Source organism: Astatotilapia calliptera, chromosome 18, assembly GCF_964374335.1.
Source record: "Astatotilapia calliptera chromosome 18, fAstCal68.1, whole genome shotgun sequence".
Classification (NCBI taxonomy): Eukaryota; Metazoa; Chordata; class Actinopteri; order Cichliformes; family Cichlidae; genus Astatotilapia; species Astatotilapia calliptera.
The window spans coordinates 12794420-12807063 of NC_137439.1; the positions used below are offsets into that span (position 1 = coordinate 12794420).

At 40.8% G+C, this 12644-nt stretch overlaps 1 protein-coding gene across 23 annotated transcripts in view; it reads left to right on the top strand.

The window, feature by feature from the left end:
• LOC113009894 (receptor-type tyrosine-protein phosphatase F) overlaps positions 1-12644 on the top strand; it is a 163044-nt gene that overhangs the window by 64811 nt on the left and 85589 nt on the right. For all 23 annotated transcript variants that reach the window (XM_026148492.2, XM_080293122.1, XM_080293119.1 and 20 more), the window contains exons 3-4: positions 10803-10948; positions 11731-11872. In XM_026148492.2, the coding sequence (XP_026004277.1) occupies positions 10803-10948; positions 11731-11872 (288 nt within the window). The remainder of the gene's footprint in view (positions 1-10802; positions 10949-11730; positions 11873-12644) is intronic.

The window sequence follows — 12644 nt, forward strand, 5'->3', positions numbered from 1 at the left end:
CACATGTGCATATATTCATAGACAAATAAGGGACACATCATAAAGTAACTCACAGAAAAGCCTGACTGTGGTCTGGGGTTAAATACGCATGTAGGTTAGTGTAAGCACATATGGGAAAAAGGCCCAGACTACTATTATCCAGACTGTAAAGCAAACAGACATAGAATTAAAATAAGACACTGGGGGGTGAGAGGGGGTGTAAAAATAACACCTCCCACTAATGGCAGGTTTGTGTGCATTTCTGTGCCTATAATTTGTATGTAACTCAGTTATGTGAGCCTGATGTTTTGGGTTTGGATTTCCTGTATTACAGAGCAGACACCAGACAGATATTATGGGCGGAGTACCTGGCAAGTTTCTGATTACATGGATTCAGTCTGATGCTCTTGTCTCCCCCTTGAACAAGTTAGGCGGGCAGAGAAACCACACGTAGCAAACATGTGTCAGCAGTGTCAGAACACACCCTTGGATAGAAACCATACATTAGTCTTTATCTATATAAATATATTAGGGGTGCAACGATACACAAAATTCACGGTTCGGTTCGGTTCGATACTTTGGTGTCACGGTTCGATATTTTTTCGATACAAAAAATGTTCATGCCTTTTTAATTTGTCATTTATTAAAATTATAAATATATATTTTAACTCAAAAGTACAGTTTTTAAATTTAACCCTAACCCTTGTGCGTGTTTTTTATTTTGACAGCGAATGCGCACCTGCGGACCACTTATGTGCAGCCCTGGTTATTTAGCTCGTCATATTGCAGCCACAGAAATTCTTTTGTCCATGAAACCATAAAGCTGCACTTTCTTTTTGCCTTATAGTCTGATTTGTCATAACTTCTCCGTTTTGTGGTAAGCTTTTCTTTGGCTGTCACTTCTTCACCCTGACCTGTCTTATTTGGCTCAGCAGAACTGAAATGCTTTTACACGCTCACTCACATAAGCTCAGCGATTCTCTGCGCGATCAACCTCTCACATGTTTAAGCTGCGGGAGATTTCACTTGTCATGTTTGCATAGTAAGCTAACGATTAATAAGACGATGTCAGAGGAATTGGTGCACAAATTATCATCACTCACAGATCAGTGCTGTCGCTCTCTATACACAGTTCGCACGATTGCAAAGTGAAAGCAAAAAAACAAGCGCAAATTCAAACGCGACTTCAATATGTCACATATTGACAGTGGCTCACCGATGCCAATGACATAATTACCCAGCTACATTTCTGAAAGAATGCAAAAGCATTGACATATATTTTTCCTACAATAGCCCGACGGGCAGGGAAGAGATAGATTTTGGTAGCCCGACTGGAAAAATCGCTAGCTCCGGGACGTCGGGCTAGCGATATTGCAAGCCCTGTATCTGATTGAGGAATCACTCATCTTTGGAAAAGAGAGTTTATTACAGAGAAATGTCTCTTTCCAAAATAAAAGCTATACTATCCGCTTCTTCTGGGCTATATTCTCAGCAGCATATTAAACATATAAGGAGAATCATGTGCTAACAGCTGTCTAAATGACTCGGCTAAAGTTAGTAGCATGCTTGCTTCTTTTGTCTGCTTCCACTTGTCTTTGCACTAGGATGATGTCGGCGTAAATGTGCAGTCATATTCGTTGTGTTCCCACTAGTGCTTTCAGGTTAATCTCGTTGAAATGACCTTAACGCCACAACACGGCAAATCTCCGTTAACGAGCTACCGCCGATCGCTCCGTGCATGGGGCTAGACGGCCAACACCTCAACGAGCTAACTGCGCTAACACACTAGCTCCCACCCATGTAATTGAGCATTGCGTGGCACATCCAACATACTGTTTTACTTTAGTCCATGACTCGCTTACCTTCAGGGTCATACGTCACATGAAAACCAAAATAATTCCAAACGCCAGATCTGAATGAGGGTGGGGGAGGTGCCCTGCCCTCTTCCTTCTGACTATGCTGTCTGTGTTGAGCGCTCAGTGGATCTGTGCTGGACAGTGCAGCCTAGGCGGAGTAGTCGAACGCAGATTCACTGAGCGCTCAACACAGACAGCATCGTCAGAAGGAAAATTGATAAAATAAATTACAAATGTTGTATTGTTCGATACATATGCGTACCGAACCGAAAGCACTGTATCGAACGGTTCAATATCGATACGAATATCGTTGCACCCCTAAAAAAAAAAAAAAAAAAAAAAAAATATATATATATATATATATATATATATATATATATATATATATATATATATATATATATATATATATATTAGTTTATTATCTGATACATTTCAAAATTTGTTTCCATACTATTTGTTTGGCATGACACTTAAAGATGGCACAATTCATCATGATTTAGCAGCACGGGTACAGGAAACTCTCCACGAGCCCTATCAGTGTTATAGCCTTCTGACATCATTCATCTTACAGCATCATTGAATAGGCGTACAATACAGAGTGATTACTCTGAGTGCTGATCACAGACGTCCCATCGATCCCCAGGGAGCTCTGCCTAATCAACTAGCTCTCTATACAGCCTCCTTCTACACAATAGGCCTCTGGCCCACAAGGTCAGCCTCAAAGTCACATACCCAGCACTTAAATGTAATGGTTATCTTTTTGTAGCGCTGTCATTGTGAGTTATTTCATTGGCTTTAATAAGCTTTTGATGTATGTGTCTCCTCTCGCTCTTCTCATGTTATAATTTTGGGTTGCTTTTCATGTGAGGTGCGGCAAGACTGCTGAGTCTTCTTTTGTGTCCGGGCCTTTTCTTGTCACTCTACTTCAGCTGTATCATAATTAACAAGTTTAAAATAACTTTTCTCTGTCCCACAATGCATCTTCGAGATTCTTATTTATGATCCTTGCACTGCAAACAGAGTAATTACAGATTACCAGTGCTTTTAACTATTGTTTCATTGTTACTGAACAATGGCTCAACCATAAATAACAGGTATCCCATGTGCAATCTATGCTATATATTTAAACAGTAGTTTTTTGTTCTTTTTGGCTTTAAACAAAGGCTTTCCCTTTAACAAGGCGCAGAATTTTTTATTATTCTTTAAAACAGCCTTTAAATCCATGCAATGTGCTCAGGAAACCTATGAAACACTCTTCACAGAGTGATTTCTAAATTTGCTACAATGGACTGATGCCAAAGTGGTTTGGAGATGGGTGACCAGATGGGGGGCTGGGGGGGCAAAAATTGGATTGTGTTTTTAAGTATCCATATGGTCACCCAGTTCAGAAACTGACAGGGATAGAAATTGATTCTTTTTTAATTAAAAGTAACCATATCCACCTTGGAGAGCCACTTGGAGAGTAATGCAGTTAGCGCACAGCTGGGGTCCACACACATCATACAGGCAGGCACAATGAGAGAGGAGGCAAACAATACAAAATATACTCTGAGGAAGCAGCTGCGAAAAGCATCATAGGGTAAGAGGACAACATGTATAAGATGAAGTGCCCGAGGAACAAATCTTAGAGGTTGGAGAGAATTATCGGAAGTTGTTTTCATAAGCCAGCGCAGCAATGTCAGAATAGAGGGAGGAAAGGGGCATCAGAGGTTAATGATGTGAGATTAATAGTTTAATTAGGGAGCTCAACAGCAGAGCCACAGGCAGTCACCCAAACCTTATGTTGTGTCCTGGTTTCAGAATTGCCACAGGACGACAGGCGTTTCCTAGTGTCTAGTGTCCTTCCAGAGAAGGGCACATGAGAAAAAGACATTGCAGTTCTCTGATCATCGTCATATTCTTATTGCCAAAAGAAACATTAGTTCCCTTAATGTACCACAGTAGTTCTTACAGGCCTTTTACGTGTTAAATTGAAATTCATGGTAGCTGGCTCTAAATTAGACACAATTAGACAACTTAGAGGCGCACACCTACGTATTGTTTGCTTTCAGAGTGTCCTGCGCTTACAGGCATTTATCTCAACCCTAATGGCCTGAATATATGTCAAGTGGGATATATTTTGTTTGCAAATGATCACCTAAGACTATAAATCATAAGGGGGGCACCAGAGAACATGCACGCCCGTTTAAAACCACATGTTGTTGTGTTTTATGTTCCTCCTGTAACATAATTTAATTTCCCCCTCAATTTTGATTAGTGGAGAGTTGAATTACTTAAGACCTCCAGGCCATGTGGGTGTGAAGACGGAAACAATGGTTGGGGCTCTTGTGGTCTCAGAGGGAAGGCTAATCTAGGGGAGGCAAATTAATGAGGTTAGTTGGGTCGCAAGGGGGTGTGCGGTGATGGATGATGAGCTCACCCCAAAATGGAATCTCTGAAGAAGCTAGGAGCCATCTCAGCAGCTGAGCCCCAAACACACCGTCTCCCGGGATCGCTTAACACACTTAACATCTTCTGCACGCTATTCTATTAATGTCAGGGTCCGAGCCAAGGATAGACTTTAACTAGCAGCATTAACAAAGCCCCCCAACAGTCAATGAGTTGCACGTTGTGCTGGTAGAAACTTTGGATTTCAATATGCTTTATTATATATTCACAGTGGTTTCAGAATGTCCTTCTCCAGCTTCATATTTTGTTTTACAGAGTATCCCCAGGTTACCACCCACACATGCCTTCAAATGCAACAGTGAGTTATCCTTCTTGGTTTCAAAAAGAGGGGAAAGACACTTAAGTGACAGTGCAAATGAGAACATTTCAGCAAGCGAACTAAACAAACATGTGAGTTGATGTTGCCCCAGGGTTATGCAGATGAGCTTTGGAGTTTGACACCTTACTGTAGCATGTTTTTTCTAGTAGGTGGGATAGTGGCACCGAGATGGAAAACGTACTCGCTGAAGATGGGGACCATTTTTTTTGAATTTCACATTTACATCATTCACATTATGTGATAGACTTTGTGCCAGTTATATTCAGAAAATAATGTAATGAGTCTCCCACCAGCAAGCAATTATGAGTGTTAGCTCTGAGGAAGGGAAACTGTAAAATACATATTATGGTTTGCCCTCATTTCATAATGATAATTCAAAAAAAAAAGGGAAAACAGCATCTGCAACAAAAATAGTTTTATCTTCAGAGAGCGCAACAAAGAAATCATAGTGGAGTTTCTGCCTTTATCTAATCTCTGTGAAATCTTTACCTTAAGGACTCATGTGGGTTGAAAGAAGTTGCAGGTAGTGAATCATCTTTGACTAGATCTAGGTTAGGCGCCAGTTTAAATGCCACAGGTAATAAAACACCTCAGACTCCCAATCGTGTGATATCAGGAACACCCACATTCTCACCATCAAAAAGTACACAATGAAACATTTATCCTTCCATATTTTTTAAACAGTTCCTATAAATGCCCACTCGAAGCAGAAGTCACCACAGCACATGGTTGTTGTTTTTTTTTTTTTCTTCAAATGTCATAATTTGACTGACAGTCAAGAAGAGATGCACAGGGTTGAGAGATACCTCCCTTGTTCCTAATCGGCCCGAGAAGATGAAAGCTATTACATTGTTGCTCACACTGGGAAGAAAGGAATGGAGGATAATTGCACTTAGAGTTCTTTTTCTTCTCCACTGCCTTGAATAATTCAGGGAAAGCTGGAAGGCCTGATAGAAAGCCTGTCTTCGTGGTCCAGGGGGGCACTGAAAGTTTGATGTTTTTCTTTTCTCTTGTCTCTGCTATAGGTTTTGACATTTTGTCTTAAGTACAGTATCTCGGTCGTGATGAATCGCATTACTCTTGAGATTTCACTTACGTTCTGATAACACATATAAAGCTCCATCAATCTTCAGCCACTATGCTACCATTCTAAGAAAGTAAGTTCCTTTGGTGTCTGTGTTATCATAAGGGACTGCAGCGTGAACTGACTATTAATGAGCTGGAGATGATAGTGCACCATCCACAAAAGCGTTTCTTGGGTCGGAAACCAAGTAAGGTGACAATACTAGACAGTGAACTTACAGGCAAAAATAAATTGGTTACAGTTTTGAGATTACGGCGGTGGCTGTAGTTAGTAGCAAATGATCTGCTAATCAGATGGTTGGTGGTTCGATCCTTGGCCGCTCCAGTCTGCATGAACCACAAGTTGATCTCTGATTTATTTCTTCAGACTGCGACCGTTAGATACGTGGGTGAGGCATGTTGTATAAATCATGTAAAGTAGAACATAGGAAGAACCGGTCCATATAATATATTATGTTTGTTTCTTTGTTTGGTAGGAAAAAAGGTCAAAGCTTTTATTGGTTTCTGCTCCTTAAATTTGAAGATTTCATGCTTTTCTGTGTTTTGCATGAAATATCATGTAGTAATAGTAGTTAAAACTATGTATTTGGGTTTTGCACTGTTCACCATATTAACTGCAGCATTTGGTTGTGGGACTAGAATAGGCATTTTGACATTTTCTAATGATAAAAAAGAAGAAATAATGCAGATTAATTGATGAAAAATATGAGCTGCAGCCGTAATTTACACTGCATGAAATTAAATAGCTGTTGAACTGCTGCACTGTTTGCACAGAGACGGTTGCACTTCTGTCTCCTTATATCGATGTTTAAGGCTTTTAAAAGCCCCGATAGTAAAGCTTCGTCATACTTCCACTCCTATGGCTCTTCCCCGATAATTGTAAAATGTGCTATGTACAACACAATGCTTGGCATTCAGCTGTAAAAACCATAGTGCAGATAGCACACATGATGTTTATTGGTTTAAACAAACAGCCTGAAGTGCAGTTGACTTTATCGGGGTAAATAACTTGCAGGGGAGGCAGCTTTATATGACATTAATTGCAAACAAGTTGGCTGCTAATGGGCTGAAAAGGCCTTAATGGAAGTGTTCCATTAAAACAACCAGTGCTGATGCCATCAGACAAATTTACACTAAGTGTTGCCTCATGAAAATGATAACTTGCTAATCCATTATTAATAAGAATTAATGGTTTTCACTGTGCCATGTGCGTATCGATCCCTGATACTCTACACTACTGAGTAGCTCTCATTGGGCACTCTGGCAAGCTTGGGAATAGACTAATTGTTAGCCACACAAGTGCCATTTACGCAACTCTCCCCGCTGTCTCTGCTTTTATTACCAGCATTGCTCTGAGGCCCCCGACTAGGAAAAAGGCAAACTGAATGGCTGCTTAGGAAAGTATGATGCATACAAAAGGTGTTAGCCAGAGTCAACAAAAGAAAATATCACTAGTAAATGAATGAAGGTTGTAACAGTCTTTCAGTTTTATAAGCTCAAGCATGAGACACAAAGCACAGCTCATTGCTTTTACTGTGCATACTGACTGATATGTCGCTGAGATTATTTCTGAGCCAGGACAAACCCAGATCTGTTGCCCTCCTGCAGTTCAGAAACCCCAATACCTTTTATCTGTCTAATGACCTCAGACCTCACAAATGCTGCTGCAGGCTTTGGGTTAAATGAGAGAAGCTTTTTAATCCCCCCTCCATACATAGCCTTTAGGCTCCTTTGGTGTTTTCTAAAAGCAGGATCTATAGAGATTTGTCAATACCCCGCGCCTGAGGTCATATTTAAATTTCACATTAGTAGTGCAGAAAAATGCACCTTACACTCAATACACTCAATCACCACACTAATCATAAATGCTAAATATTGTTACTTGTTTAAGCTGGCACTTTATATGACGTTTTTGAACAAAAAGGCCTAGCATTTGTTTCCCTAATAACCCTTCAATTTGTTTGATAATGAGGTTAATGCCTTTCTGTATTTGTGGGGGTACACCAGAAACACCTATTAGTCCAAAACTGAGTGTTTTTCACTTGCATGTATTGTTTTGAGCTTTGATTAATTCATTTATTCCATTCATTAGTTCTAACATGAAAGGCTTTTTGCTCTAGTAACATTTTTTTCAGTTCCACCAACCAGGCTGCTGTTTGTGTACAGCAGCACTGTTTTGCATGTAGGATCTTTCTGGTTTATTTATTTGGTAATTAAAACAGTCATTTGAGTGATTTTGATTTTGATAACCCAGTTTAGTGATACTAATTAAAGCATTGTTCTATTATGGCCAAATTCTGGTAAATAAGCAATACTCGTGAGCCAGTAACCCCAACCCTACGATTCTGGCAGCTTGCAGCAAAGCACTATGCCTGACAGTTATGGCAGCACTTTCCACACATTGCCAGAGAGAAGAGCGCATGTCAAGATATGAGTTTTGAATGTATTGTATCAAAGCATAAAGAGAGTGCAGCCCAAAACTCATAGTCAGTGGCTGAGAGAAAGATTTGCATAGGTAGGCTTATGTGTTTTCCACCTCGTCCCTGCCATTGTTTTCATGTGACAACTGTCTGACAGCCAGGAAAATGGGACACAGGCAAAGAAAAAAGGTTGAGTCTGGATTTTGTCTGTCTAAGAAAAGAACTGACAAACCCAACAGTTTGATATCACCCTTCAGTGGTGGCTGTGCTGACAGAGGAACACCAACTCTCGCAGTTCAAAAGTAAATGCCTCTGTCCTTTCAGTGGAGTGTGGTAGGACCACCATTAACCCCATGTATAAGTCTGTGGTTCAGGGTCACCGCAGTGACTTGTGATTTTGTGATTGATGCTCGGTGAGATCTGGATTAACGATGAGAGCTCTGAATTTGCCACAGTTTAGCCCGTGAGTCACAGGTCAACTATCGAAATTCAGGGGAAGCTTGTTTAAGAGGATTAATACGGGAAAAGCTCCATGAGTCCAGTTTCCACTGTTTTTCTGTTTATCCTTAAAATCCTAAAGATTTCTAAGATCCAGCAGTTTCTAACTTAAATGAGTGTGGCAATACACAAGCTTATGTCCTTTAATTTGAATCATGTGCGCTGAACTATTTTAATACTGTCTGATCCTTCATCCGTGCAACAAAGTGAAAACCCTGACATCAGTCTGAATGCTGCTGCAACAGACAGATGTTGGCAGCAACTCTTCTAAGACTGATGGCTGATAATCAGGGTTTGAGCATTCCAACGCACCACCCAAGCGCAGGCTCAGGCATGCTCAGGCATACACTCTTAATGCTTATCAGGGTGGACTTGTTAACTCAGGTGTCTTTCCGCCACATGCATGTGTGTCACAGCCACATTCTGATGCTATAGATTATTGTGCTTTCGCAGTTGCTGAATCTGTTTTCTAAAACTTGTTCCTGAAAATAACCAGGACAAAAAAAATATCAAAAATCGAATTCAAATGTCAGGTGAGTTTGGGGACAAGATCAACATCAGGTTGACTTCCCATTAACACTTTACTGTGCTGTAGTACATTTGATTTGTTTGGGTTTTTTTAAGGTGTTACATTTTTTAGACAGTTATATGACCGTTATGTGCCGTTACATGGCATTTAAACAACATGACATCATCACAAGAGACAAACACGTTTACCTTTCGTAACACACTCTTATGAGTTTTTTAGCTTTTATTTGACCTACACTGCTGTTATGTTATATTATATTTTTTATCCTAAGTACTGGCAACGTTGTCTCAGCTTTGAAAGAATAAATATGTGCTTGCTGTTCATTTCATTTTAAACTAAGAAAGTCATGATATCATGTCAAGACTTGAAATTAATATTAAATTTCATGAAATTTTAATGTCAAAAGATTTCATTTTGAAGATATTTTAGCAGAAATAACCTCAAATCAATAGAATTTGCATATTTTCACAAAGGTCACTAGAAAATATTGACGTCTGCATGTCGATCAATTATTCTGTGGTGCTTCACACCGTGGTAGTGCCTTTCTTCCTCCAACCAGTTGAATTTAAATATGTGTAACATATGGTATGTATGCATGCACACGCAACTGCCTGCAGGCTTGCCGTGTCCTTTTATTGTAAAACTGCTGCATTGCATTGAAGGAAGCACCTCTGTGGATATGTCCTCAAGCAAGGACAGCCAACACCACCTCTGTCTCTCTCTCTTTAGCCAAGTGAGTGCAGAATGTGATGATGTAGCAGGTGGAGCTTCTTTTTCTGAAAAAATTACAGCGTTGTGCTAACCAGATAGTGAACCTCCCCACATGCTTCTTTTCCAAAAAAAATACAAATGTTATGCTATAACAAGAAACAGTGGTGGAAGCCATTGCTGGATTTCTCCCCAGCGTGTACTCAGAAATGGGAAGCTGGCGTCTCCTGTGTGTACACGGCATAATGATTTACCCCCTTGTGCATGTCTCCATGGGGCAGTCTGCTCATCTGTGGTCTAGGTGTTCCCTACCTCCCTTTTTAATGACTCTGGAGATGAAACACGAGCTGACAGAGCTGCAATAGGGACAATGTGTCATGGTGCCGAAGACAAGATTATGCACATCTGAGGCTGTAGATAAAGCATAAAGCATTGCAGTTGTTACGTAGAGCTAAGGTATGCACATTGTAGCATCACGTCAGCCTTGACAGGCTGTTGAAACACTCCATTGTCGTATGTACAATGGTGCTGAGTGTGTTGCCCTGTAGAACCCTAAAGGCAAATGGGAGAAATCACAGTTGGAGGTGTTCTCCACGGCAGTACAGTATCAAATCATAGCTGGCACTCTCCAATTTTGGGATATGCCAACTATTTGATAGCTAAACAGCCCAATTAACAGAAGTGTATTTTTTTCTAGTGAGAAACTTCGTCGTGTTTTAAACCATGTGTCAGGTTAAAGGTAAGAACATGATACAGTGACAAGCACACAAAGACTAGACGTGTCTCTCATGACTGAGCTGCAGGTGTGCACAGCAACAATGCCTGTGTGGGTTTTCTCAGGGTTGCCTTTGTGTGGAGAAAAGTGACACCGATAGATAAGTTCTCCCTTTAGTCTCAGCCTCTTTCCCTGTCAATAACTTATTTTCCTTACTCTATCCCTTTCACCTCGTCTTCCTCAGGCTTGCCAAGTTTCGTCAAATCCCCTGAGGATCAGACGGGCATCTCGGGCGGAGTTGCATCGTTTGTGTGCCAAGCCACAGGGGAGCCGAAACCAAGAATCACCTGGATGAAGAAAGGCAAGAAAGTCAGCTCCCAGCGCTTCGAGGTGGGCACTCATGCGTGACTTTCACATCTCTGAGCACCTTTGCATGTACAAACATAATGCAGGCAGGAGCAAACACAGCACGTTAGACTGCTTTTATAACCTCTCATTGAGACCAGACGCATCCACACGTGCGTGCGGACTGGCAGCATTCACACAAATGACACATTCACACAGGACGCACAATGGCTTGCCCCTGTTATTGAGCATCACACCGACTCTTCAGTTCTCCAAGGGAACCTAGACAATCTTCCTTTCTCTTTAATCTCCCTCCATCTTGATTTATGTAGTCTGTTTCATCTCTGTTTGTTTTTTCACACGCTCATCCTTTCCCCCGTGTCCCCCGGCTACACCATCTCTGGGCACGCACCACTGTAACGTATGTGATGTATTTCCCCTCCCACTTGTGCTCCCCTTTGAAGATGAGGGGATACTTTAGCTGGGGGTTCTCGCCATTTCTGGCCACTCCTACCTCTGTGACATTACATAACTGTGGTACCTGAGGAGCTATTGGTTTGTACTTCTTCTGTTCTGTGTCAGTGTTTTTAGACGTGACCTCAGCTGATTTTTCCTTTTGATTAAGGGGGGATTGAAGGGATACATAGAAACTAGTAAAAGAGCACCAATGACAAATAAAAAATGCTTCACCTCCCACATTAGAAAAAATCAAGTAATCTGCATGTAGGAATGTATGTTGTTTATATCGCATAATAAAGGTAGTGTAATATCAAGGCCACTAAAAATGGAGTTCCTGCATCTTTACTTTCCTGTGGGGTTTTTTTCAGGTGATTGAATTTGACGACGGTTCGGGCTCCGTACTGCGGATCCAACCTCTGCGCACGCACAGAGACGAAGCCATTTACGAGTGCACGGCCACTAACAGCGCCGGCGAGATCAACACCAGTGCCAAGCTTACAGTGCTTGAAGGTAAGATAAGTCTCCTGCTTTTTCCACTTGGTTTCTCTCTCCACACTTGCTTTCACTGTGGTCCTTTTTTTTCCTGCTGCTTGTGGTTTTCAAATCCTTTATGTCAATATATAAGGAAATAGGAGTGTTTGCTTTAATAATTCATACATATGAAATTGGTGAAATTCCTGGTATTGCCCTTGCCAAGGAGGAACAGCAGTATCTTAATTTGCAAGGTTAAACATTTTTTTAAATAAGCTAGTGGCTCAGCAAATGTGTGAGCTGCAATCTTTAGCTTATGTTTTTATATATTTTGACAATTTTATACAGTTTTTGGGTATAACGCGAGATCTTTCAGCTGGTCACTTGGATTTGAGTACTTTTTAAAAACAAAGCCACAATCATCTAAAAAAGCAGCTGTAAATACTGCCTGATGCTAACATGTATGGCTTATATAAACGTTTATAAATCAATAATTCTCTGCCAGTCCACATAACTTCAAGAAAAAATTCTTTATAGGCATATAAATAATGTTTGGATGTTTGAGTGGTTTCTACATGTACAAGCACCCTCAGTGCCCGCAGGCTAGTTTGACCTTCATGGACCTCCTTTTCCTTTTTTTGCCTATAGAGTTAATGTATGTGTATGTGCAAAGTATATGGGCCTAGAGGTGCGAATTTCTTCTTTAATTGATTGTAATTTTGTCATGTGGCAGCTAGTCACCACAGGAGTAGATTTCATTACAAACTTTAAAGGAAACGAAAAAGCTCCAGAGCTAGCCAGAGGGAGGATT